The sequence below is a fragment of the Ranitomeya variabilis genome, chromosome 6 (assembly GCF_051348905.1).
Source record: "Ranitomeya variabilis isolate aRanVar5 chromosome 6, aRanVar5.hap1, whole genome shotgun sequence".
Classification (NCBI taxonomy): Eukaryota; Metazoa; Chordata; class Amphibia; order Anura; family Dendrobatidae; genus Ranitomeya; species Ranitomeya variabilis.
Window position 1 is genome coordinate 122482349 of NC_135237.1, and position 26340 is coordinate 122508688.

Below are 26340 nucleotides of genomic sequence, written 5' to 3' on the forward strand. Positions count from 1 at the left end.
ACTTTTTTTGCAATTTCACAGCATTTTGATTTTTTTTCCTGTTTTTCAGTAGACAACATGGTAAAACCAATAGTGTACTTCAAAAGTACAACTTGTCCCGCAAAAAACAAGCACATGGCCATTTTGACAAAAAAATAAAAAAGTTATGGCTCTGGGAAGAAGAAGGAGCAAAAAATGAAAATGCAAAACTATATTTACCATCATATGGTGCTTTTGAAAATTATGCCACAATACTGCATCAGATCAAGCATTCTATTATTTTTCTCCCACACTAGAATGGGATCTGAAAGAAAAAAAATCACTTTTGTGCCTGCATCTATATGAATTTAGTTGAAATAGAAGCTAAAATATGTACCACTGGCACTCTATGGGTGCCACATTTTTTAAACCAATGGATCCATAATATGACATAATGTGGCATAGCCATTATCAAAAATATTTAATTAACTTTGTTCAATTATATTTTGGTGGAGTTTTAAAAGGGTTAAGTGTGAAAAAAGAAAGTTTCCTATGGGATTAGAGTCATAAAAATTATTGAACTAAATGATACTCACTTACCAACAGCTACCTGGATAAGAAAGGCATAGGTTGCTCCTTTGTTTGCACTGATACAGGAAGAGAAGTTGTCAGTAGTGATCTTAGGCGGTTTATAATGAGGGCAATCTGGGATACCACCCTTGGCCTGAAGCTCTGGGGGGCCCATGGACAGATTTATCTCAGTATAATTCTTTGTATCCCAGTAGGGAGCATTCCTGGAGCTACAGTTCCAATGATACAGCAGTGCGGCTCCAGGGGAGGTCCCGTCGCCTCTGCTGTGATGTGCTGGCATGACGATGTCATCAGTCAGCATGCGCCAGCATGTTTGCACAAGAAGAAGTATAGCCCTGTGGATCGGTGCAGAGCACTAGTGGAATGAGAGTGAGGTGAGTATGTTTTTTTTTTATTAATATGTGTATTGAATGTGTGTCTATATATATATGGGCTAGGTGAGGGCTTGTGCTGAATATAGGAGGCTGTGGGGGCTCATACTGCATATAGAGAGCTATAAGGGTGCTCACATTCTATATAGCCAGCTATGTGCTGGCTCATAATGTATGGGGGCTCATATTGTGTATGGCAGCTATGTGGGGGATCATACTTTATATAGGAGGCTATATCGGGGTTCATATGATATATAGGCAGCTATGTGGGGGGCTAATACTATATATAGGAGGCTATGTGAGGGCTCACACTGTATATGGAGGCTATGTGAGGTCTCATACTGTATATAGGAGGCTATATGGGGGCTCATACTGTGTAAAGCAGCTATGTGGGGGATCATACTGTATATAGGAGGCTATATGGGGGTTCATACGATATATAGGCAGCTATGTGGGGGCTCATACTGTATATAGGAGGCTATGTGAGGGCTCACACTGTATATGAGGCTATGTGAGTGCTCATACTGCCTATATACAGTATAGGGGCTCATACTGTATATAGGGAGCTATGTAGGGGCTCATACTGTATATAGGAGGCTATGTGAGGGCTCATACTGTATATAGGAGGCTACACCCCCCTTCAACCACCTTCCAAAAAAGCCAAAATAAGAAATGTTAGGCAAGTACACATCCAAAAAGCCTGCACCTGCAGCATAGTGTTTTATTTGTGGGGCATGTCAGTTACACCATATCACTATCAATCAGCTGCTGCTTTCTAGTGAAATAAGAATGTAAAAAATGTATAATTATAATTCAAATACAGTAGGAAAAATGTCAGCTACACCGTATAACTGTCAATCATTCTGAGCGTGGCACTGATGCTTGACACCTCTCCTACTTCTCTCCAATGACTTTGTGTATTATTTAAAGACTACCAAAATTCTTTTCTTAAGTTCACCAGTTTGAAGAATATTACTGTTTGGAGTATTTGTCCATTATTTTAGGGCTTTCTCTTCCTATCTATATAGCTGAACCGAATGATCCTTTAAGTGGCACTGTCAATCTCTCACAGTGGCACTTCAAAGGAAAAATTGCGTAATGTAATCCCACCAGCCACCATAACCACCCTCTACCCTCAGACAATGTTATAAGGAGCTCATAGGTTTCCATGGCAGCCAGAGCTTACTGAAGTCCCATGTCGCTACCACCTTTGTGCTGCTTTGAAGCCTGGTCTAGGCCTGGGCTTCATATGTGGGTCAGTAATTTTATTTTTTACTCCACTCCCTGACAGAAAGTATGTCGCTTATCCATGTTATGTAAATAAAAGCTTATAACTAGTGTTGAGCATTCCGATGCTGCAAGTATCGGGTATCGGCCGATACTTGCTGTATCGGAATTCCGATACCGGGATTCCGATACTCTTGTGGTATCGGATATCGGGTATCGCAACAACATTAATGTTAAAATGTGTAAAAGAGAGAATTAAAATAAAAAATATCGCTATACTCACCTGTCCGACGCAGCCGGGACTTCAGCGAGGGAACCGGCAGCGTTGTTTGTTTAAAATTCGCGCTATTACTTGGTTACGTGAATTCCCGGCTTGTGATTGGTCAGGTCGGCCATGTTGCCGGGACGCGGACCAATCACAGCAAGCCGTGACGAAATTACATCACGGCTTGCTGTGATTGGTCCGCGTCCCGGCAATATGGCCGCCCTGACCAATCACAAGCCGTGACGTCACGGGAGGCTGGACACGCGCCCATTTTAAAATGAGTGCGTCCAGCCTCCCGGCTTGTGATTGGTTGACCGCGGCGCAACCAATCACAAGCCGTGACGTCACGGGAGGCTGGACACGCGCCCATTTTAAAATGAGCGCGTCCAGCCTCCCGGCTTGTGATTGGTTGACCGCGGCGCAACCAATCACAAGCCGTGACGTCACGGGAGGCTGGACACGCGCCCATTTTAAAATAAGCGCGTGTCCAGCCTCCCGTGACGTCACGGCTTGTGATTGGTCAGGGCGGCCATATTGCCGGGACGCGGACCAATCACAGCAAGCCGTGACGTAATTTCGTCACGGCTTGCTGTGATTGGTCCGCGTCCCGGCAACATGGCCGACCTGACCAATCACAAGCCGGGAATTCACGTAACCAAGTAATAGCGCGAATTTTAAACAAACAACGCTGCCGGTTCCCTCGCTGAAGTCCCGGCTGCGTCGGACAGGTGAGTATAGCGATATTTTTTATTTTAATTCTTTCTTTTACACATTTATATGGTTCCCAGGGCCTGAAGGAGAGTTTCCTCTCCTTCAGACCCTGGGAACCATCAGGAATACCGTCCGATACCTGAGTCCCATTGACTTGTATTGGTATCGGGTATCGGTATCGGATTGGATCCGATACTTTGCCGGTATCGGCCGATACTTTCCGATACCGATACTTTCAAGTATCGGACGGTATCGCTCAACACTACTTATAACCTGATGTTTAATTCATCCATTGCTTGTATAAATTATTCTTTTGAAAGCTGAAACCCTCCAAAATGTGGTTTAGGTTAAGAAAATAAATTGGCATCAATGCAGAAATATTGATCAGTTAATGGACACAGAATGGTCAGATTTTGGCAAGACAAAAGTTTTATCGCCCACAAAAAGTAATGTGATATTCAAACAAATAATTAACTTAAAATACAAATATATGTTGCATAACATTGGTGAATGAAGTTGTGGTGCTATTAGAGTCATATTTAATATTTTGTGTGACTTCCATGAGCTTGAAGGACTGCATCCATGCGGTTCAACAATGATTTATACAATTTATTAATGAAGTCATCAGGAATAGCAAAGAATGCAGTCTTACATGCTTCCCAGAGTTCATCTAGATTCTTTGGTTTTGTCCTCTTTCATCCTACCCCAAACATTCTCAATGATGTTCATGTCTGGTGACTGGGCTGGCCAGTCCTTGAGCACCTTGGTCTTTTTTGCCTGGAGGAACTTTGTTGTAGAGATGGATGTATGAGATGGAGCACCATCCTGCTGCAGAATTTGACCCCTTTTATGATTTGGAATATAAGAGGTAGCTAAAACTTCTTGATATTTTAGGCTATTGATATTGCCTTCCACCTTGCAAATGTTTCGCACACCCCCATACTGAATGTAACCCCAGACCATGATCTTTCCATCACCAAATTTAACTGCTTTCTGGGTGTATTTTGGAACCATACGGGCTCCAGTAGGTCTCCTGCAGTATTTGCGATGGCTGTGGTGTAATTCTACTGAAGATTCATCAGAGAAATCCTGCTTCTGCCACTTTTCCAGCGTCCATCTGTTTAGCAGACTGTCATGATTCCCAATGGCAGGGAAACATCAGAACACAAAAATAACGGACGAGCTCTGGGTGATGGAATCTCGAGCTGACCGTGAGCTAAATCTACCACACAACTAATAGTAGCCAGGGAGCATACCTACGACTTCCTAGATGCCACGCGCCAGCCGGAGGACTAACTACGCCTGGTAGAGGAAGGAACAGACCTGGCTTACCTCTAGGGAAATACCCCAAAAGATGATAGCAGCCCCCCACATGTAATAACGGTGAGTTAAGAGGAAAAGACATACACAGTATGAAAGTAGATTTAGCAAAGAGAGGTCCACATACTAGATAGCAGAAGGATACAAAAGAGGACTTCACGGTCAACTGAAAACCCTTTCAAAAAAACATCCTGAAATTACTTTAAAACTCCTGCGTCAACTCATGACACAGGAGTGGCAATTTCAGCCCGCAAGAGCTTCCAGCTACAGAGAATAACAAAAACTGCAAACTGGACAAAAGATACAAAACAAAAGGACAAAGTCCACTTAGCTGATCAGCAGACTAGTAGCAGGAACATGCAACCGAAGGCTCTGGTTACAATGATGACCGGCAAGGAAATGACTGGAGAGCAAGGCTAAATAGGAAACTCCCAAACACTGATGGGAGCAGGTGAACTGAGACAGCAAAGCACACACAAGTCACCAGTACCACCAGCAACCACCAGGGGAGCCCAAAAAGCGGATTCACAACAGTACCCCCCCCTTAAGGAGGGGGCACCGAACCCTCACGAGAACCGCCAGGGCGATCTGGATGAGCCCTATGAAAGGCACGAACCAAATCCGAGGCATGAACATTAGAGGCAGTTACCCAAGAATTATCTTCCTGACCATAGCCCTTCCATTTAACCAGATACTGAAGTCTCCGTCTGGAAATACGGGAATCCAAGATCTTCTCTACAACGTACTCCAATTCACCCTCCACCAGCACAGGAGCAGGAGGTTCAGTAGAAGGAACCACCGGTACCTCATATCTCCGCAACAACGACCGATGGAATACATTATGGATAGCGAAAGATGCCGGGAGGTCCAAACGAAAGGACACAGGGCTAAGTATCTCCAAAATCCTATAAGGACCGATGAACCGAGGCTTAAACTTAGGAGAAGAAACCCTCATAGGGACAAAATGGGAAGACAACCACACCAAGTCCCCAACACGAAGGCGAGGACCAACACGACGACGGCGGTTAGCAAACTGCTGAGTCCTCTCCTGGGACAACTTCAAATTGTCCACCACTTGTCCCCAAATCTGATGCAACCGATCCACCACCGCATCCACTCCAGGAAAATCCGAAGATTCCACCTGACCAGATGAAAAACGAGGATGAAACCCTGAATTGCAAAAGAAAGGAGAAACCAAAGTGGCAGAACTAGCCCGATTATTAAGAGCAAATTCTGCCAACGGCAAAAAGGCAACCCAGTCATCCTGATCCGCAGACACAAAACACCTCAAATAAGTCTCCAAAGTTTGATTAGTTCGCTCCGTCTGGCCATTAGTCTGAGGATGGAATGCAGACGAAAAAGACAAATCAATGCCCAACCTGGCACAGAATGCCCGCCAAAATCTAGACACGAACTGGGTTCCCCTGTCAGAAACGATGTTTTCCGGAATACCATGCAAGCGAACCACATTTTGAAAAAATAGAGGGACCAACTCAGATGAGGAAGGCAACTTAGGCAATGGTACCAAATGAACCATTTTAGAAAAACGGTCACACACCACCCAGATGACAGACATCTTCTGAGAAACAGGGAGATCAGAAATAAAGTCCATAGAGATGTGCGTCCAAGGCCTCTTCGGAACAGGCAAGGGCAACAATAACCCACTAGCCCTAGAACAACAAGGCTTGGCCCGAGCACACACATCACAAGACTGCACAAAAACACGCACATCCCGAGACAGGGAAGGCCACCAGAAGGATCTAGCCACCAAATATCTGGTACCAAAAATTCCAGGATGACCTGCCAGCGAAGAAGAATGAACTTCCGAGATGACTCTACTGGTCCAATCATCAGGAACAAACAGTCTACCAGGCGGACAACGATCAGGTCTATCCGCCTGAAATTCTTGCAAAGCACGTCGCAGATCTGGGGAGACAGCAGACAAAACCACCCCATCCTTAAGGACACCAGCAGGTTCAGAATCCCCAGGAGAGTCAGGCTCAAAACTCCTAGAAAGAGCATCAGCCTTAACATTTTTAGAACCCGGTAAGTATGAAATCACAAAATTAAACCGAGAAAAAAACAACGACCATCGTGCCTGTCTAGGATTCAGGCGCCTGGCAGACTCTAGATAAATCAGATTCTTGTGATCAGTCAAAACTACCACCTGATGTCTGGCACCCTCAAGCCAATGACGCCACTCCTCAAATGCCCACTTCATGGCCAAAAGCTCCCAATTACCAACATCATAGTTTCGCTCGGCGGCCGAAAATTTTCGAGAAAAGAACGCACAAGGTCTCATCACTGAGCAGTCGGAACTTTTCTGCGACAAAACCGCCCCCGCTCCGATCTCGGAAGCATCGACCTCAACCTGAAAGGGAAGAGAAACATCAGGCTGGCGCAACACAGGGGCAGACAAAAAGCGGCGCTTAAGCTCCCGAAAGGCCTCTACAGCAGCAGGGGACCAATTGGCAACATCAGCACCCTTTTTGGTCAAATCCGTCAGAGGTTTAGCAACGCCAGAAAAACCAGTTATAAATCGACGATAAAAATTAGCAAAGCCCAAGAATTTCTGAAGACTCTTAAGAGAAGTAGGCTGCGTCCAGTCACAAATAGCCCGAACCTTGACAGGGTCCATCTCAATAGAAGAAGGGGAAAAAATGTACCCCAAAAAGGAAATCTTTTGAACCCCAAAAACACACTTTGAACCCTTTACACACAAAGAATTCTCCCGCAAAACCTGAAAAACCCTCCTGACCTGTTGAACATGAGACTCCCAGTCATCAGAAAAAATCAAAATATCATCCAAATACACAATCATAAATTTATCCAAATATTCACGGAAAATATCATGCATTAAGGACTGAAAGACTGAAGGTGCATTAGAAAGGCCGAAAGGCATTACTAAATACTCAAAATGGCCCTCAGGCGTATTAAATGCGGTTTTCCACTCATCCCCCTGCTTAATTCGCACCAAATTATACGCCCCACAAAGATCAATCTTAGAGAACCACTTAGCCCCCTTATGCGAGCAAACAAATCAGTCAGCAAAGGCAACGGATACTGATATTTGACTGTAATTTTATTCAGGAGTCGATAATCAATACAAGGCCTCAGAGAGCCATCCTTTTTAGATACAAAGAAAAAACCAGCTCCTAAAGGAGATGAAGAAGGATGAATATGTCCCTTTTCCAGGGACTCCTTAATATACTCTCGCATAGCAGCATGTTCAGGTACAGATAAGTTAAACAAACGACCCTTTGGAAATTTACTGCCAGGAATCAGATCTATGGCGCAATCACAATCTCTGTGGGGAGGGAGTGAACCAATTTTTGGCTCCTCAAAAATATCACGATAATCAGACAAAAATGCCGGAATCTCAGAGGGAATAGATGACGAAATGGAAACCAAAGGTATGTCCCCATGAGCCCCCCGACATCCCCAGCTTAACACAGACATTGTTTTCCAGTCAAGGACTGGGTTATGAGATTGTAACCATGGTAATCCAAGCACCAAAACATCATGCAAATTGTACAACACAAGGAAGCGAATCACCTCCTGATGGTCTGGAGTCATACGCATAGTCACTTGCGTCCAGAATTGTGGTTTATTACAAGCCAAAGGCGTAGAATCAATACCCTTCAGAGGTATAGGGACTTCCAGAGGCTCTAAATCAAACCCACAGCGCCTGGCAAAGGACCAATCCATAAGACTCAGAGCGGCGCCAGAGTCCACATAGGCATCCACGGTAATAACTGATAATGAACAAATCAAGGTTACAGACAGAATAAATTTAGACTGTAAAGTGCCAATTGAAATAGACTTGTCAACCTTCCTTGTACGTTTAGAGCATGCTGATATAACATGAGCAGAATCACCACAATAGAAGCATAACCCATTTTTACGCCTATAATTCTGCCGCTCGCTTCTGGACAGAATTCTGTCACATTGCATTTTCTCTGGCGTCTCTTCAGAAGATACCGCCAAATGGTGCACGGGTTTCCGCTCCCGCAAACGCCGATCAATCTGAATAGCCATTGTCATGGACTCATTCAGACCTGTGGGCGCAGGGAACCCGACCATAACATCTTTAACGGCATCAGAAAGGCCCTCTCTGAAATTTGCTGCTAGGGCGCACTCATTCCACTGAGTAAGCACAGACCATCTACGAAATTTTTGGCAGTATATCTCAGCTTCATCTTGCCCTTGAGATAGGGCTATCAAAGCTTTTTCAGCTTGAATCTCCAAATTAGGTTCCTCATAAAGCAACCCTAAAGCCAGAAAAAACGCATCCACATTGAGCAACGCAGGATCCCCTGGTGTCAATGAAAATGCCCAATTTTGAGGGTCACCTCGCAGCAAAGAGATTACAATCATAACCTGCTGGACAGGATCTCCAGAGGAGTGAGATCTGAGAGAAAGGAACAATTTACAATTATATTTGAAATTCAGGAACCGAGATCTATCTCCGGAAAACACCTCTGGTGTAGGAATTTTAGGTTCAGACATCGGAGTATGTATAACAAAATCTTGTAAATTTTGAACCTTGGTAGCAAGATCATTTAAACCTACAGCCAAACTCTGAGGGTCCATCTTTAAACAGGTGAGATCAGAGCCATTCAAGGATTAGAAGGAGAGAAAGGCAAAGGCTGTAATTAGAGCTGAAATACAACTGATCCAACTATGGAGCAAGCATAGGGGGGAAACAAAAAAAAAAAAAAATCTACAGACTTCTTTTTTCTCTCCTTTCTTCTGCCAATAACTTTAACATTGGCCGGTCATACTGTCATGATTCCCAATGGCAGGGAAACATCAGAACACAAAAATAACGGACGAGCTCTGGGTGATGGAATCTCGAGCTGACCGTGAGCTAAATCTACCACACAACTAATAGTAGCCAGGGAGCATACCTACGACTTCCTAGATGCCACGCGCCAGCCGGAGGACTAACTACGCCTGGTAGAGGAAGGAACAGACCTGGCTTACCTCTAGGGAAATACCCCAAAAGATGATAGCAGCCCCCCACATGTAATAACGGTGAGTTAAGAGGAAAAGACATACACAGTATGAAAGTAGATTTAGCAAAGAGAGGTCCACATACTAGATAGCAGAATGATACAAAAGAGGACTTCACGGTCAACTGAAAACCCTTTCAAAAAAACATCCTGAAATTACTTTAAAACTCCTGTGTCAACTCATGACACAGGAGTGGCAATTTCAGCCCGCAAGAGCTTCCAGCTACAGAGAATAACAAAAACTGCAAACTGGACAAAAGATACAAAACAAAAGGACAAAGTCCACTTAGCTGATCAGCAGACTAGTAGCAGGAACATGCAACCGAAGGCTCTGGTTATAATGATGACCGGCAAGGAAATGACTGGAGAGCAAGGCTAAATAGGAAACTCCCAAACACTGATGGGAGCAGGTGAACTGAGACAGCAAAGCACACACAAGTCACCAGTACCACCAGCAACCACCAGGGGAGCCCAAAAAGCGGATTCACAACACAGGCTGTGGGACTTTGTAAATGCCACACGGTTTTTTATTTGCCTTTTGTTTAGTGCTGGCTTCTGGGCACTGATTTGACCATGGAGGCCATTTCGAGACAGAATCCTACAAACTGTTCTAGTTGACACAGGGACTTGAAGTGACAAGGTATGTTGGAGCTCTGCTGCAGTGGAAGAGGGACTTGCTTTAGATTTTCTAACCAACTAACGTTCTTCCTGAGCAGTTGTCTTGCGGGGTCTGCCGGACCTGGGCTTGTCAAACACATCTCCAGTCTCTTCAAATCTTTTTTTAATTCTTTGTATTTGATGCTGAGACACATTAAAGGTGTCAGCCACCTCTGCAGTGGATCTGGTCTTCAGCCTCTTGATAACCTCTTGATACCTCTTAGGTAAATTTTTGGCATGTTGTCAGAGCTCAAGTTGCAATTCAAGTGAAGTTCTGGGGTGCTGGGTTTCTTTTTTTACACACACAAACTAATTACTCGATCACTTGCTGAGCACAGGTGAGGATGTAAACTAGGATTGGGTGCATTATATGACCAGGCGACAAAACTTTTGTCTTGCCAAAATCTGACCATTCTGTGTCCATTAACTGTTCAATATTTCTGCATTGATGCCAATTTATTTTTTTAACCTAAACCACATTTCGGAGGGTTTCAGCTTTCAAAAGAATAATTTATCCAACCAATGGATGAATTTAACGTCAGGTTATAAGCTTTTATTTACATAACATGGATAAGCGACATAACTTCTGTCAGGTAGTGCATGCTTAAGTGACCAAGTGATTGTAGTCTCAAGTACTTTAACCCCTTCACGACCTGTGACCCAGCGTATGCATCATGAAAGTCGGTGCCAATCCGACCTGTGATGCATATGCTGTGTCACAGAATGATCGCGTTCCTGCAGGCCGGGTGAAAGGGTAAACTCCAATTTCACCCGACCTACAGGAGCAGGGGGAGTGGTACTTCCGCCCAGGGTGGAGGCTTTGCCCCCCTGTGGCTACGATCGCTCTGGTTGGCTGTTGAAAGTGCAACAGCCAATCAGAGCAATTTGTAATATTCTACCAATGAAACTTGGTGAAATATTACAATCCAGCCATGGCCGATGATGCCATGTCATCAGCCATGGCTGGAGACACCGATCAGACCCTGCTACTTACTGACAGCGGTGATCTGCCACCTCTGTCAGTCTTTCCTACCACTTTCCTACCCCTACGTTATGTCCTCCATGCCATCCTCTCCCCTCCACCCCCCCCATCCTGTCCGGCACCCCCTGCTGTCCAGTCCCACCCCCCATACTTCCAGAGTCCCGGAGTCCCTCCCGGTGTCCATCCAGCTTGTAGCATGGGCACCGCCATCTTCCAAAATGGCGGGCGCACTACGCATGCCGGCTGGCAGATTCGTTCATTCATTTTGATCACTGTGATAGGTTTTATCACAGTGATCAAAATAAAAAATAGTAAATAGCCCCCCCATTATCACCCCATAGGTAGAGAGCAGCATAAATATATTTATTTTTATTTTTCCACTAGGGTTAGGGCTAGGGCTAGGGCTAGTGTTAGGGTTAGAGTTAAGGTTAGAACTAGGGTTAGGGTTAGAACTAGTGTTAGGGTTGCAATTAGGGTTAGGGTTAGAATTAGGGTTAGGGTTTGAATTAGGGTATGTGTATGTGCACACTGTGGATTTGGCTGCGGATCTGCAGCAGATTGGCCGCTGCGGATTCGCAGCAGTTTTCCATGCGCTGTACAGTACCATGTAAACCTAAGGAAAACCAAATCCGCTGTGCCCATGGTGCGGAAAATACCGCGTGGAAATGCTGAGTTGTATTTTCCACAGCATGTCAATTCTTTTGTGGATTCTGCAGTGTTTTACAACTGCTCCTCAATAGGAATCCGCAGATGTAAAACCGCAGGAAATCCGCAGGTAAAATGCAGTGTGTTTTACCTGCGGATTTTTCAAAAACGGTGCGAAAAAATCTGCACACAAATCTGCAACGTGGGCACATAGCCTTAGGGTTAGGGTTGGAATTAGAGTTATGGTTGGGATTAGAGTTGGGGTTGGAATTAGGGTTAAGATTAATGTAAGGGGTGTGTTGGGGTTAGGGTTAGGCTTGTGGTTAAAGTTGGGATTAGGGTAAGGGGTGTGTTGGGGTTAGGGCTATGATTAGTTTTGGGATTAGGGTTAGGGGTGTGTTGAGGTTAGGGTTGTGATTAGGGTATGTGCACACGGTGTGGATTTGGCTGCGGATCCGCAGCGGATTGGCCGCTGCGGATTCGCAGCAGTTTTCCATGCATTGTACAGTACCATGTAAACCTATGGAAAGCCAAATCCGCTGTGCCCATGGTGCGGAAAATACCACGCAGAAACGCTGAGTTGTATTTTCTTCAGCATGTCAATTCTTTTGCGGATTCCGCAGCGTTTTACACCTGCTCCTCAATAGGAATCCGCAGGTGTAAAACTGCAGGAAATCCGCAGGTAAAATGCAGTGTGTTTTACATGCAGATTTTTCAAAAATGGTTCAGAAAAATCTGTACGCAAATCCGCAACGTGGGCACATAACCTTAGGGTTAGGGTTGGAATTAGAGTTAGGGTTGGGATTAGGGTTAAGATTAGGGTTAGGGGTATGTTGGGGTTAGGGTTAGGCTTGTGGTTAGGGATATGGTTAGGATTGGGATTAGGGTTAGGGGTGTGTTGGGGTTAGGGTTGTGATTAGCGTTATGGTTAGGGTTGGGATTAGGGTTAGGGGTGTGTTGGGGTTAGTGTTGGAGTTAGAATTGAGGGGTTTCCACTGTTTAGGCATATCAGGGGGTCCAAAACGTGACATGGTGCCACCACTGATTATAGCCAATCTTGCGTTCAAAAAGTCAAATGGTGCTCCCTCCCTTCCAAGCCCCAAAATGTGCCCAAACAGTGGTTTACCCAAACATATGGGGCATAAACCTACTCTGGAAAAATTGCAGAAGAACGTTGGGGGGTCTAATTTCTCCTGTTACCCTTGGGAAAATAAAAAATTGGGGGCTAAAAATTTATTTTTGTGGGGAAAAAATGATTTTTATTTTCACTGCTCTACGTTATAAAATTTTGTGAAGCACTTGGGAGTTCAAAGTGCTCACCACACATCTAGATAAGTTCCTTGGGGGTCTATATTCCAAAATGGGGCTACTTGTGGGGGGTTTCTACTGTTTAGGCACATCAAGGGCTCTCCAAATGTAACATGACACCCGCAGACCATTTCATCAAAGCCTGCATTTCAAAACGTCAATACTTCCCTTCCGAGCCCCAACGTGTGCCCAAATAGTGGTTTTACCCCCACATATGGGGTACCAGTGTACTCACGACAAACTGGACAACATGACACCCGCAGACCATTTCATCAAAGTCTGCATTTCAAAACGTCAATACTTCCCTTCCGAGCCCCAACGTGTGCCCAAATAGTGGTTTTACCCCCACATATGGGGTACCAGTGTACTCAGGACAAACTGGACAACAACTTTTGGGGTCCTATTACCCTTGTGAAAATAAACAATTGCGGACTAAAAAATCAATTTTGAGGAAAAGAAAAATATTTTTTATTTTCATGGCTCTGCGTTACAAACTTCTGTGAAGCACTTGGGGGTAAAAAGTGCTCCCTACACATCAAGATAAGTTCCTTGGGGGATCTAATTTCCAAAATGGGGTCACTTGTGGGGGGTTTCTACTGTTTAGGCACATCAGGGGCTCTGCAAATGTAACATGATGCCCGCAGACCATTCTATCAAAGTCTGCATTTCAAAACGTCACTACTTCCCTTCCACGCCACGACGTGTGCCCAAACAGTGGTTCCCCCCACATATGGGGTATCAGCGTACTCAGGACAAACTGGACAACAACTTTTGGGGTCCAATTTCCCCTGTTACCCTTGTGAAAACAAGAAATTGTGGGCTAAAAAATCATTTTTGAGGAATAAAAAATATTTTTTATTTTCACGTCTCTACGCTATAAACATCTGTGAAGCACTTGGGGCTTCAAGATGCTCACCACACATCTAGATAGGTTCCTTGGGGGGTCTAGTTTCCAAAATGGGGTCACATGTGGGGGGTTTCTACTGTTTAGGCACATCAGGGGCTCTTGCCGCGTGCCCAAACAGTGGTTTGCCCCGACATGTGAGGTATCGCTGTACTCAGGAGAAATTGCCCAACAAATTTTAGGATCCATTTTATCCTGTTACCCATGGGAAAATGAAAAATTGAGGCTAAAATAAATTTTTTATGAAATAAAAGTACTTTTTCATTTTTACCGATCAATTTGTGAAGCACCTGGGGGTTGAAAGTGCTCACTATGCATCTAGATAAGTTCCTTGGGGGGTCTAGTTTCCAAAATGGGGTCACTTGTGGGGGAGCTCCAATATTTAGGCACACAGGGGATCTCCAAATGCGACATGGTGTCTGCTAAAGATTGGAGCCAATTTTTCATTCAAAAAGTCAAATGGCGCTCCTTTCCTTCCGAGCCCTGTCGTACGCCCAAACAGTGGTCCCCCAACATATGGGGTATCGGCATACTCAGGACAAATTGTACAATAACTTCTGGGTCTAGTTTCTCCTTTTACCCTTAAGAAAATAAAAAAAAAATTGTTGCTAAAAGATCATTTTTGTGACTAAAAAGTGAAATGTTCATTTTTTCCTTCCATGTTGCTTCTGCTGCTGTGAAGCACCTGAAGGGTTAATAAACTTCTTGTAAGTGGTTTTGAGCACCATGAGGGGTGCAGTTTTTAGAATGGTGTCATTTTTGGGTATTTTTGGCCATATAGACCCCTCAAACTAACTTCAAATATGTGGTGGTCCTTAAAAAAAATGGATTGGTAAATTTTGTTGTAAAAATGAGAAATCGCTGGTCAAATTTTAACCCTTATAACTTCCTAGCAAAAAAAAATTTTGTTTCCAAAATTGTGCTGATGTAAAGTAGACATGTGGGTAATGTTATTTATTAACTATTTTGTGTCACATAACTCTGGTTTAACAGAGTAAAAATTCAAAATTTGAAAATTGCTAAATTTTCACCAAATTTCTGATTTTTTCACAAATAAATGCAAAAATTATCGACCTAAATTTACTACTAACATGAAGCCCAATATGTCACGAAAAAAAAAAAATCTCAGAATCGCTAGGATCCGTTGAAGCGTTCCTGAGTTATTACCTCATAAAGGGACACTGGTCAGAATTGCAAAAAAATGGCCAGGTCATTAAGGTCAAAATAGGCTGGGTCATGAAGGGGTTAAAGGGATTAAAAATAATGTAAAAATGAGAAAAAAAGATGTTTTAAAAAGCATTGAAAGCTAAAATCATAAAAGTTTGAAGAGGACCTGTCACCGGTTAAAATAATGTATAGATTTTGCTTTTATTTTATTCTAGCTACTCAACAGAGTAATTAATTATTTTTAAATCCACCATTTTGCTTTCGAGATATGGGCCCTGTAATGTTAGTGCTACTTGCATGATTTTTTTATAGGGACATGACTGACAGGATTTCCTTATGTCATGTCCCCAGACTGCCCTGCTTTATTACCCTGTAAGCAATGCACTGTTGGTAAGGACCATAAAAATTTGCATTAAAAATGGCTATATCTTAAAAACCATATGGTGGATTTAAAAAACAAACAAGAAATGGCTTAGTCAGGGGAGCAGTTGGAATAAAATAAAAGCAAAAACTGACCACTTTTTACCTAGTGAAAGGACTTCTTTAAATCACAACACTTCCCCGTTTTAAAAATTAAGTTGTTTGTAGAATTAAATTATAAATTATTTAACCCATATGTTAAACACCAAAAGGAAACAATCTGTCATGAACAGTAATGAAAACATTGCACTACTGCTTAGTGAGAAAAAAAATAAAATCATACACAGAGCCATTGATGAAATAATAAAATGTTATATTTTTTTCCCATTTCAGCTCCCTTGAATTTTTTCCTTTTTTTATTACAATATGGGATAAAATTAACGATGCAGTTCAAAACTACAACTTGTCCTTCAAAAAACAAACTCTTTGAGAGCAGTTCTGAAAATAGCCAAGCTCAACTTGATGTTTAATTTGTTAACTAATAAACTATGAAGAAATATACAAATATAATTGTGCACATCATTAGGAATACAAGACGTCCCATATAATGAAAGACTCATTTGATCAATATTTTTCTTGCTCCTTTGGAAGCTTGTGCCAAATTAGATACAATATTCTCCCTTATCATGGATTTTTTAAACATTTAATATGGCTCATTTAGCACACAGAATGGCAAAAATATGTGTGAGTTATCCATCCTTCTGCTGTTTTACACAAAACCATTAAGCAAGATAGTAAACTGTAAAAGCTTGCCTGGAGCAAGCCAAAGAGCATAGCAAGAAAATCACTATGTGCGAATGGAAAGTAATTGATGATGATTGAACAAGATTGTTAACTATAAACTGTACAAAAAAAAAATCTTGCTTTGTTGAGTCTACTTAGTGGGTGTAAATGAAGTATTGTCAGAATTAATCATCAATTGATTTTTATAGGGGTTGTAAAATGGCAGCTGCATCATAATTATGTGGCTGGTAGGCATACCTCTTTGTCAAGGCAATAGGCAAAAAGGTTGTAAGCTTCACTCCTTCGCCTGAAATTCCAAATAGTAGGTATCTCTTAATAGGATAGTGAGAACTTATATAACAGTTACACATGATATAGATATTCGCCCTAAATTATTTATATAAAGGCCATGTGTAACGGTAATCGGACTACTATGACCTATCATCACATCTTGTATAAACAAACACTATACACAAAAGATGATACTAAGGTCAATATAAATTTAGAAAAATTACAAAACTTTATTATTAAAATACAATTAGCAACTGGTTAGGGAGAAACAGAAATATACAGAAATGTCGCACAAAACATAAGTGCTGTGGAACAGGACATGCCAAGAAACTGGACATGTGGCAATGAGGCCATGTATTATAAAACCCTAACTTGATAACATAATATTATTCAACACAGTCGTGAAAAATTTTTTTTGCAAAAAATGTCAAATGCAATGATGAATACACACTACTACTTAAATAAAGAGTAGAAAAGACGATATAGCAAAATGTTAAAATATTATACATTTATTGAAATATGATTAAAATGATGTAAAAATACCAAACAAGCTATAAGAGCCACACAGAAGAAGAACACACAGACAAAGAGACCTATGGACAATGCCAAATGAATATTTATAAGCCAGGTATGATTGAAGAATTAGTGCCACAATTGATGAAACTTTCATGCGCAACGAGATATATAGTCAGCCTGACATGATAATTCTAAAAATGATGCAATTTATGTGCAAAACAATGCTACAAAAAGTGCCGGCTAGCAAATGCTAATAAAGTGTCTGGTGCATCCTACAAACAAAAGAAACTGAATGCACCCGCATGTATGATCGGTGCTTGTACAAACTATCAAAATGCAAATAAATAAATAAATGGCAACTAAATAGCAAAAGAGGCTACAAAAAATCATGTGTGCACAAAAAATACTAAGTCTGAATGAATATGTGTGCACAAAAAAAATGGTAATGATGAGTCTGACAAGACAGACCTCTTTTGTGAATAAATGATGATAGCGCTAATCATTTCATGAAAGGTAATGTAATGAACGCTCTCCACATAGTGAACAGCAAACCATGATCAAATGAATCACAAAATGCATGTAACCAGCTCCTTTTTTATATTGGCACACGTGTGCATTATGTGTCTGCACTGAGCACTCAGCACCTTATCTTAACAATCATCAGCTGGTTACATGCATTTTGTGATTCATTTGATCATCAGGGGCAGGCGTTTAGCACCCACCAGAGGTAATTACTTGCACATCGTTATTAGCTATCTGCTTTTAGAATCCATTTAGGTTCTGATATACTTTGCAGTAATGTTTATAGATTTACTATGTGCATCCCATTGGGCTATCTAGGCTTTTTTGTAGTGCCTCTTTACAACATGGTGGGTTCTTATGCCGCTTTTTGGTTTCCCACTTTTTAATGCTTATCAGGTTTTTGTAATTTTTGTGTCATGTTGTGTTTTTGTTTGTTTCTCTAATAAAATTTGTTTTTTATATATTTGGTTCTTGAGTACATTTTTTTCATCGGATTTTCATGCAATTTTGTACTGAACTATTACTATGTCCATTAAAATGGTTAAATAGGTGTAGGTACCACTTGGTTTAATTAGATTGTCATTTGACATGTGGATACCCCTATTTTTTCTGATTCAACCCTTTTGTTTTTTAGAGATATCCTGGATGTAAACCTCTTCCAGAGTGCTCTGGACCTCAGACTTGGCTGAAGGTTCACCTTCCAACATGGCAATGTCCCTAAGCACACAGCTAAAATAGCAACGGAGTGGCTTCAGAACAATTCTGTGACCATTCTTGACTGGCCCAGCCAGAACCCTGACCTAAAACCAATTGAGCATCTCTGGAGAGACCTGAAAATGGCTGTCCACCATCGTTCACCATCCAACCTGATGGAACTGGAGAGGATCTTCAAGGAAGAATGGCAGAGGATCCCCAAATCCAGGTGTGAAAAACTTGTTGCATCATTTCCAAGAAGACTCATGGCTGTACTAGCTTAAAAGGTGCTTCTACTCAATAATGCGCAAAGGGTCTGAATACTTATGTCCATGTAATAGTTCAGTTTTTCCTTTTTAATAAATTTGCAAAAAATGTCTACATTTCTGTTTTTTTCAGTTAAGATGGGGTGCAGAGTGTACATTAATGTGAAAAAATGAACTGTTTTGAATTTAACAAATGGCTGTAGTGAAACAAAGAGTGAAAATGTTTAAGGGGTCTGAATACTTTCCGTACCCACTGTAAATCAGTATCAATGTCCCAAATGAGCAATTTCTGTAAAGATTCCATTAAACAATTTTTTCTTGCACAGTTGTAGCCTCCATCTGTGGTGCAGGAAATTGCAACACAGCCACATTCACATGGTGCCATTAAGTAATTGGCAGCATTACCGTGTAAGGAAAAGTAAAAAGGGGCTTTTGTCCATTCCTAAGGTCATAAATGAATGGCATATTGTAGCAATATATACTAATGATTCTTATAAAGGATATACTATTTAAAACTATTGTGTGTTAGATATGATCATTGTTTAATATACATAAAAGTATAGGGGTGAGGGACGCAGCCTGCATATTGTCTCCAGTGCCTGCATTTAGGTCCATTTTACCAAATATACGGCCATTCAACCGACATGTATGCACTTTATTACTTTGGCTTATGACTTTTTATTTGGACCCAACATTTTGCATTATCAATTTAGCTTTAAATATAACGTTACTCTATACACATCACAGTGGTCAGTGACTATAGCTATATGTGACTTATAAACTTGGTAACCACCATGAATTATATTTTATATTTGGAAACAGCTTTCTATTTGCATTAATTACTATATCACTTACTTTTTTATATCCAAGGATCTGTAAACTATAAGATCAACTGGACACTATTGTATCTAAGTCTTGACTTTTTTTTATTGGGAATGTGCCCTTTTCTGTCATGATGAGGCAACGCATTTTACTTTAAGTCGATTTTATCTATTAAAAAAATGTTTTGCAAATAATTATTTTCACACTTCTTGTCTTTAGACTTGATTCTGGGGTCAGTGTCTAGCTTTGATCATTGTTTAGCTCAATTTTGCTAACTGGTCAAATTTTATACATTATTGGATGTTATCTCGACATGACTCCCAATGCTACATTAAAGTTAGTAGGAATCATAATTTTACCTTTTCAGTGACATCATTTGCCTTGTATACAACCTCATTCATTAATATCCTAAAAACGTCTTCCACAAATTTTTCTCCAGAAACACAGTCAATTATTGGTCCATTGAGTACAACACCTTCCACCAGTACCGCATTCTTTTTCATTCCTTTTGTCTCCTGCGAGCTTGATTCAGCTAAAAAACGAAATTATTTCAATTAGAAATAAAACTCCGGCAGAAAATTGTATTCAGTGCATATAAAAGAAAGTAAGAGTAACATTTTATCTGCAAGGTAATAGCATACTTATGCTTTTTAATGCTCAGTGGGGGGCACTATCTTGTCTAATGCATGACAGTTCAATGGGAAATTTACTGCCTTAATCTTTGGAAATAAATGCAGACAACAATAAGAGATCATATACATATACAACATCATGAGAGTAGTTAGAATAACAACTCGAATGTTAGCTCAAGACAATTTTATATTTAATTTATGAAACTAATTTTAAAAAGATCTTGTCATTGAATAAATGGATACATCAAGTAAAATAGTTTATTTCATAGTCAAGGAATTTGTTAAGATTTTGCAGTCTTTTTCTATTTTAACTAAGAAATTTGAAAGTGTGCCACACAACAGCCTTGTACTGAAGCTCCAGAAGCTGGGAACCGAGCCGCACTGTGCACTGGTCATACAGACAGGTCCCCGGTGGCTTTTAAACACCCGCTGACAGTGACTGGCAATTCTCTCCCTATTTGCACATATGGGCAGAGACTTGCTAGTTATTGCCTGTAGGTGGGGAGATGCTGCTGAAGATTCATTTGTACAACCAGTGCACAGTGCAGCTCGGTCCCAGGCAGCTATTAAAAGTATGTTTTTAGAGATAAACATTCATGACTAGTGTTGAGCGATACCTTCCGATATTCTAAAGTATCGGTATCGGATTGGATCGGCCGATACCGGCAAAATATCGGATCAAGCCGATACCGATACCCGATACCAATACAAGTCAATGGGACACAAATATCGGAAGGAATCCTGGATGGTTCCCAGGGTCAGAAGGAGAGGAAACTCTCCTTCAGGCCCTGAGATCCATATACATGTAAAAAACTTAGAATAAAAATAAAAAATATGGATATACTCACCCTCGGACGGCCCCTGGCTGTCACCGCTGCAAGCGTCTGCCTCCGTTCCTAAGAATACAGAGTGATGGACCTTCGATGACGTCGTGGCTTGTGATTGGTTGTGTGACCGCTCATGTGACTGCTCACGTGACCAATCACAAGCCGCGACGTCAACGCAGGTCCTACACTCACTGCATTCTTAGGAACGGAGGCTGCCGGTTACACCGCTAAGGTCCAGGGTCCGCCGGAGGGGTGAGTATATCCATATTTTTTATTTTTATTCTTTATTTTTTACATGAATATGGATCCCAGGGCCTGAAGGAGAGTCTCCTCTCCTCCAGACCCTGGGAACCACACACTGGGAACTTCCGATTCCGATTTCCGATATCACAAAAATATTGGAACTCGGTATCGGAATTCCGATACAGCAAATATCGGCCGATGCCTGATATTTGCAGTATCGGAATGCTCAACACTATTCATGACTGTGATTGACCAGCAAGTGGGTGATACATGCTGCTCACTATTTTGGATCTTCTCCCCATGTTTGCGTGGGTTTCCTCTGGTTACTCCAGTTTCCTCCTACACTCCAAAGTGTGGAGAATCTAGATTGTGAGCCCCAATGGGGACAGTGTCGATAATGTCTGTAAAGCGCTGTGGTGCTATAAATAAGTGAGTAAAATAAATGAATAAATTATGCAATCTACATGTTACAGATATACTAATTATCAACAGGACTCATGTTAGAGACCGTGAGACAACAAACCTTCATGCAGCACAGATAGAAATTCATCCCCTATTCACTAATTACTGGTCGGTTCAACTGTGTGACACCCAGCGACCTTGGGAATGGTGCTCTGAAAACTGGGAAACAAGCTCTGCATAGGGCATTTTGAATGAAGCAAAGAAGCCCCTGCACCATGACTTTCACTCCATTCATGGTCAATGGCACTGCCACTGAAAGTCAAGCAAAATGCTCAGTTGTTTCTGAAAATTCCATAGACTATAAATGGAGTGATTTCAAGCATGGACACCTTTGCTTCTGCAATACTGCTGCAGCGCTGTATCATGCGTCCTATCCCATGGGGTGCTGGAGAGGGCAGATAGGTAGCACTCACGGTGTAACACTTCAGTTCGGCAGCACATTCACCACTAGGTGGTGAGAGAGAGGTCAGACAAGCCAGGTCAGGAACAGACAGGAAACACAGTACCAGGGGAAACAGTAATACATGTGGTCAGATACAAGCCAAGGAAGTCGGAGCCAGTCGGGAGCAGAGATGCCAGAGATGTAAGACAGAGAAACAGGTCAGAGGACATGCTGGGTCAGATACCAAGGTCACAGCACGGGAGACACACAGAAAAATCGGCTGGGAAGCAATGAATGGGAAGGCAGAGGAACTGAGTAAAGGGCAGAGGACAAATCAGGGTGTAACGGGGTCAGTCGCACAACCCGGGGGCAAGAACTATAGCTGACGCTGCCTGCAGGCAGCTGTGGACTGAAATAGCAAAACAGATTCCAAAAAGAGGTCAAGAAGGTTAACCCCCACATGAACCGACCGGGGAGGGAATAGCAAAAAACAAATCCTGGCCTGGATCATGACAGCGCAAATGAGGGTAGAGGCTATACGGAGCCCAATTACTGGGTTCCAGAGCTTGTTCTCAGGACCATTGCTGGTTTGCTCAGACCTTCAGAAATGGACAAGTTATCCTCTATTTTGCTGATAGGTATTATCTTGCTAATTTAAGCATAACCCTTTAAAAGGGTTGTCACATAAAGAACATGCATTACCTAATCACAGGATATGTGACAAATGTATGATTACTGAGAATCTGGCTGCCGAGAACCCCTCTGAGAATGGGGGCCTAAAGTCCTATTTGTGAAAGGAGTGGTGGATTAGTGATATTTGTTGTTTAAGGTATAAACCCTTTTAACTAACACTTTCAGGTTATGCTAAGGGTCACTTTAAGATTTGGTACTTCATGACATATAATACTTTAAAGATTTATTCCTATGATGATAAATTGCTAAAATTGCTGAGAAATTGTAAAATGTATTATTTACTTATTAAAAAAGGAACAGAATGCTTACAAGTGCTTTTCTATTGAGCAATGAAGGTTTGTTCTGAAGTTGGCCAGATCACTGGATCCAGCCATCTGCAGTCAACTTGTGCTCATCCTCTGCTGCAGACAAAACTGCTTGCAACATCTGTGACTAAAACAGTTCAGACAGGCGGCTTAATGATGCTACTGGACTAAATTGTCAATCAATCAATAGTGCATTGCCTTCCGGCTAGTAGGAAGCTAGATGTCTGGGGAGGAGTGTTCTTCTGAAGATCAGTGATGATGACAATAAACCTTAAAGTGTTCAGTCGATAATTGCTACATTCATATTCATGTTATATGCACTACATTAAAGTGGAATGAAAGTAAATACTTTGTTGATGAACAACAGGGATAGATTACCCACGATGCACCCAAGGCAAATTTTAGGATTACATGGATTTCACATGTAGACACAAATTGGCCCCAATTCATCAAAGTTTTTAGATACATTGTAAAATATTTGCATAACTCAGGGTCACACAAACATTTTGTGAGTTTTGGTCTTTTCATGTCGGTTTCGCCCAGCTACCCCAAAATGGTTGCAGCTGGAGAAGGATAGGCTGGAACAGGAGCGTGAACTTGTCTAAATCATGATGTGCTGAGAGTTATATAATGCCTAAAATTTTTCTCCGGCCTCTGACTAATGTATTAATTCTGGGGCAGTGCACGGAAGAACACATCTCTTTTCAGAAGTGCTATATTCACTTAGAGGAATTTTTCTTTTAATGAATCAGGAGATTCTGATTCCAGTGCAGTAGTGTAGTGTAGTTCAATGGTAATTGGCAGCGTTCACACAGGCACACACTTTCTTGTCCAAACAGGAAGGTTTATTAACCCCTTTGCCCTGAAGCCTGTATTCACCTTCCTGACCAGGCCAATTTTTACAATTCTGACAACTGTCACTTTATGAGGTCATAACTCTGGAATGGACCACCTCACATTTGAAGTAACTTTGGGGGCTACATGACAGAAAATACCCAAAAGTGACAACATTCTAAATATTGCAACCCTCAATGTGCTCAATACCACTTTCAATAAGTTTATTAACCTTTCAGATGCTTCATAAAAACTGAAGCGATGTGGATGGAAAAAATGAACATTTAACTTTTTTTCACAAAAGTTTTAATTTGGACACAATTTTTTTTATTTTCTCAAGGGTATCAGGAGAAAATGAACCACGATATTTGTTGTGCAATTTCTCCTAAATATGCCGATACCCCATGTGTGAAGACCACTCTTTAGGTGCACGGCACGGCTCATAAGAGAAGGAGTGCCATTTGAGGTTTTGAACGTAAAATTGGCTGGAATCGAGAGAGGATGCCATATCGTGTTTGGAGAGCCCCCGATGTGCCTAAACAGTGGAAACACCCCACAAGTGACACTATTTTGGAAACTAGACCCTGTTAGGGCTAGCGGAACGCACCAAGTAAATATAAATGTTTTATTGAAGTAGATGCGTTCGCAGCCCAGGGTCCACCGTGCAGGAGAACCTGCTGCTAGTAAACGGCGGCACTATATGGCAGTATGAACTAGCTCTGCTAGTTTCACAGAGTAGCCGAGAAAGCAAAGCTCTGTGTCCTGATTGACTTCACAGAGGCACAGGCTAACTACCCAAATGAGAGCAGTCAGTGGTCATGCATGCACACATAACTCCTCGCCAGAGGTGCCAGCATTCTAAGGGCTTATTTCGACCAGGTCCCTGAATACATACGCACACAATCTCCTCGCCGGAGGTGCCAGCATTCTAGTGGCTTATTTCAGCCGGGTCCCTCAACACCCACTCACATGACCACACTGGCGCAAAGCACATAACTTTAGAAAGACACTATCGCATGGCCATGCGGCCATGAGAGCCTTAAATAGTTGCAGCATGTACAGGACCTTCCTAGGAAGACCAATGAGAGGCTGCTACAGAGCCTGCACACCTACAGGACCTTCCTAGAAGGACCAATAGATTAGACTGCAGTATCTGAACATGTAACCCTCGATCTCCACTGAGAGACCTTACCCTGGGCATGCTCAGAACGGGAAAAGCAGGACTTAGTCCCAGAAGCATCTGCTCGCCGCTGCCCAACACTGGCCTCAATGGCAGAAGCAGGAGAAGCAGCAGTAACTCTTTGTACAGAGTCAGCCTGAGCGAGACGCTGGGACCGACGTCTCCGCTGAGCAGGCTCCACTGCAACAGGAGAAGAATGGGAGACCGCAGTGGAGATGGCCTGATATTCCCCCTGTGCAGAGGGGGAAACTCAACCCCCAACAGACCCCTCAAGGGACTTATATAGATGTTTGTTGAGCACCTTGAACCCCCAGGTGCTTCATATAAGTTTATAACGTAGAGCCGTGAAAATAAAAAATAATATTTTTTCCACAAAAATCATCTTTTAGCACCAAATTTTTTATTTTATCAAGGGTAACAGGAGAAAATGGACCCCAAAATTTGTTGTGTAACTTCTCCTAAGTTTGCCAGTACCCCGTGTGTGGGTGAAAACTACTTTTGAAGAACGCAAAGCTGCAAAGCTCAAAAGGAAGGCGCGCCATATTATAGTGCAGATTTTACTATTATGTCTTGATGGTGCCATGAACCAATGGGAGAGCCCCTGAGGTGCCAGACCAGCAGGACTCCTCATAAGTGACCCCATTTTACAAAATACACCTCTTGATGAATTAATCTAGGGTGTGCAATGATAATTTTGACACCATTGTTGGGTCACAGAATTTTATACCATTGGGCAGTAAAGAAAAAATAATTACCGTACATTTTTACCACAAAAAATTTTGTTTTAGCCCCAGATTTTATATTTTCACACAAGAAGTGGGTAAAATTAGCACCAGAATTTGTCCTGCAATTTCTGCTGAATATAGAAAAACTCCATTTGTGGCTGTACAGCACTGCTTAGCCATACGGTGCACAAAACTATGTTGGACTGCGATTTTATGCATATCTAAAAAGACAGACAACACCGAATCACAGGCCCTTTGGCGTTCACAGTATCTCCATCTGCCTCATTATAGGGAATCTTCCACCGGCAGTTCTGTCTTAATCACGTATTTCAGAGATGTACATGGAAACCTTGGTGTTAGCCCTCAGTGTAGAGCACAGGATAAATGTGCGCCAAGCCTTATTGTGATCTTTGGGAGGCAGAATGAACAAATCCGCAGCAGGTGAAGAATTAGTTTATTTATTTTTTTACGCCATTCCTCATGTGGTATAAGTGATTAGGTGACTTTATTCTTTGAGTCGGTGGGATTACAGCCATCCCAGATTCATATCTTTTTTATCTTTGGCAGCTGTCACACACTAAAATACACTTTTTTTCAAGGAGAAGTTTTTGCAGCACCATTTTTTAGAGAGCTATACTTTTTTCATATTTTGGCCCACAGAATCATGTTAGGGCTTGTTTTTG

At 42.0% G+C, this 26340-nt stretch overlaps 1 protein-coding gene across 1 annotated transcript in view; it reads right to left on the reverse strand.

Moving 5' to 3' along the window:
- The window catches only part of GADL1 (glutamate decarboxylase like 1), a 503402-nt gene that overhangs the window by 365972 nt on the left and 111090 nt on the right, over positions 1-26340 (reverse strand). The window contains exon 2 of the mRNA XM_077268963.1: positions 19734-19906. Coding sequence (XP_077125078.1) covers positions 19734-19906 — 173 coding nt within the window. The remainder of the gene's footprint in view (positions 1-19733; positions 19907-26340) is intronic.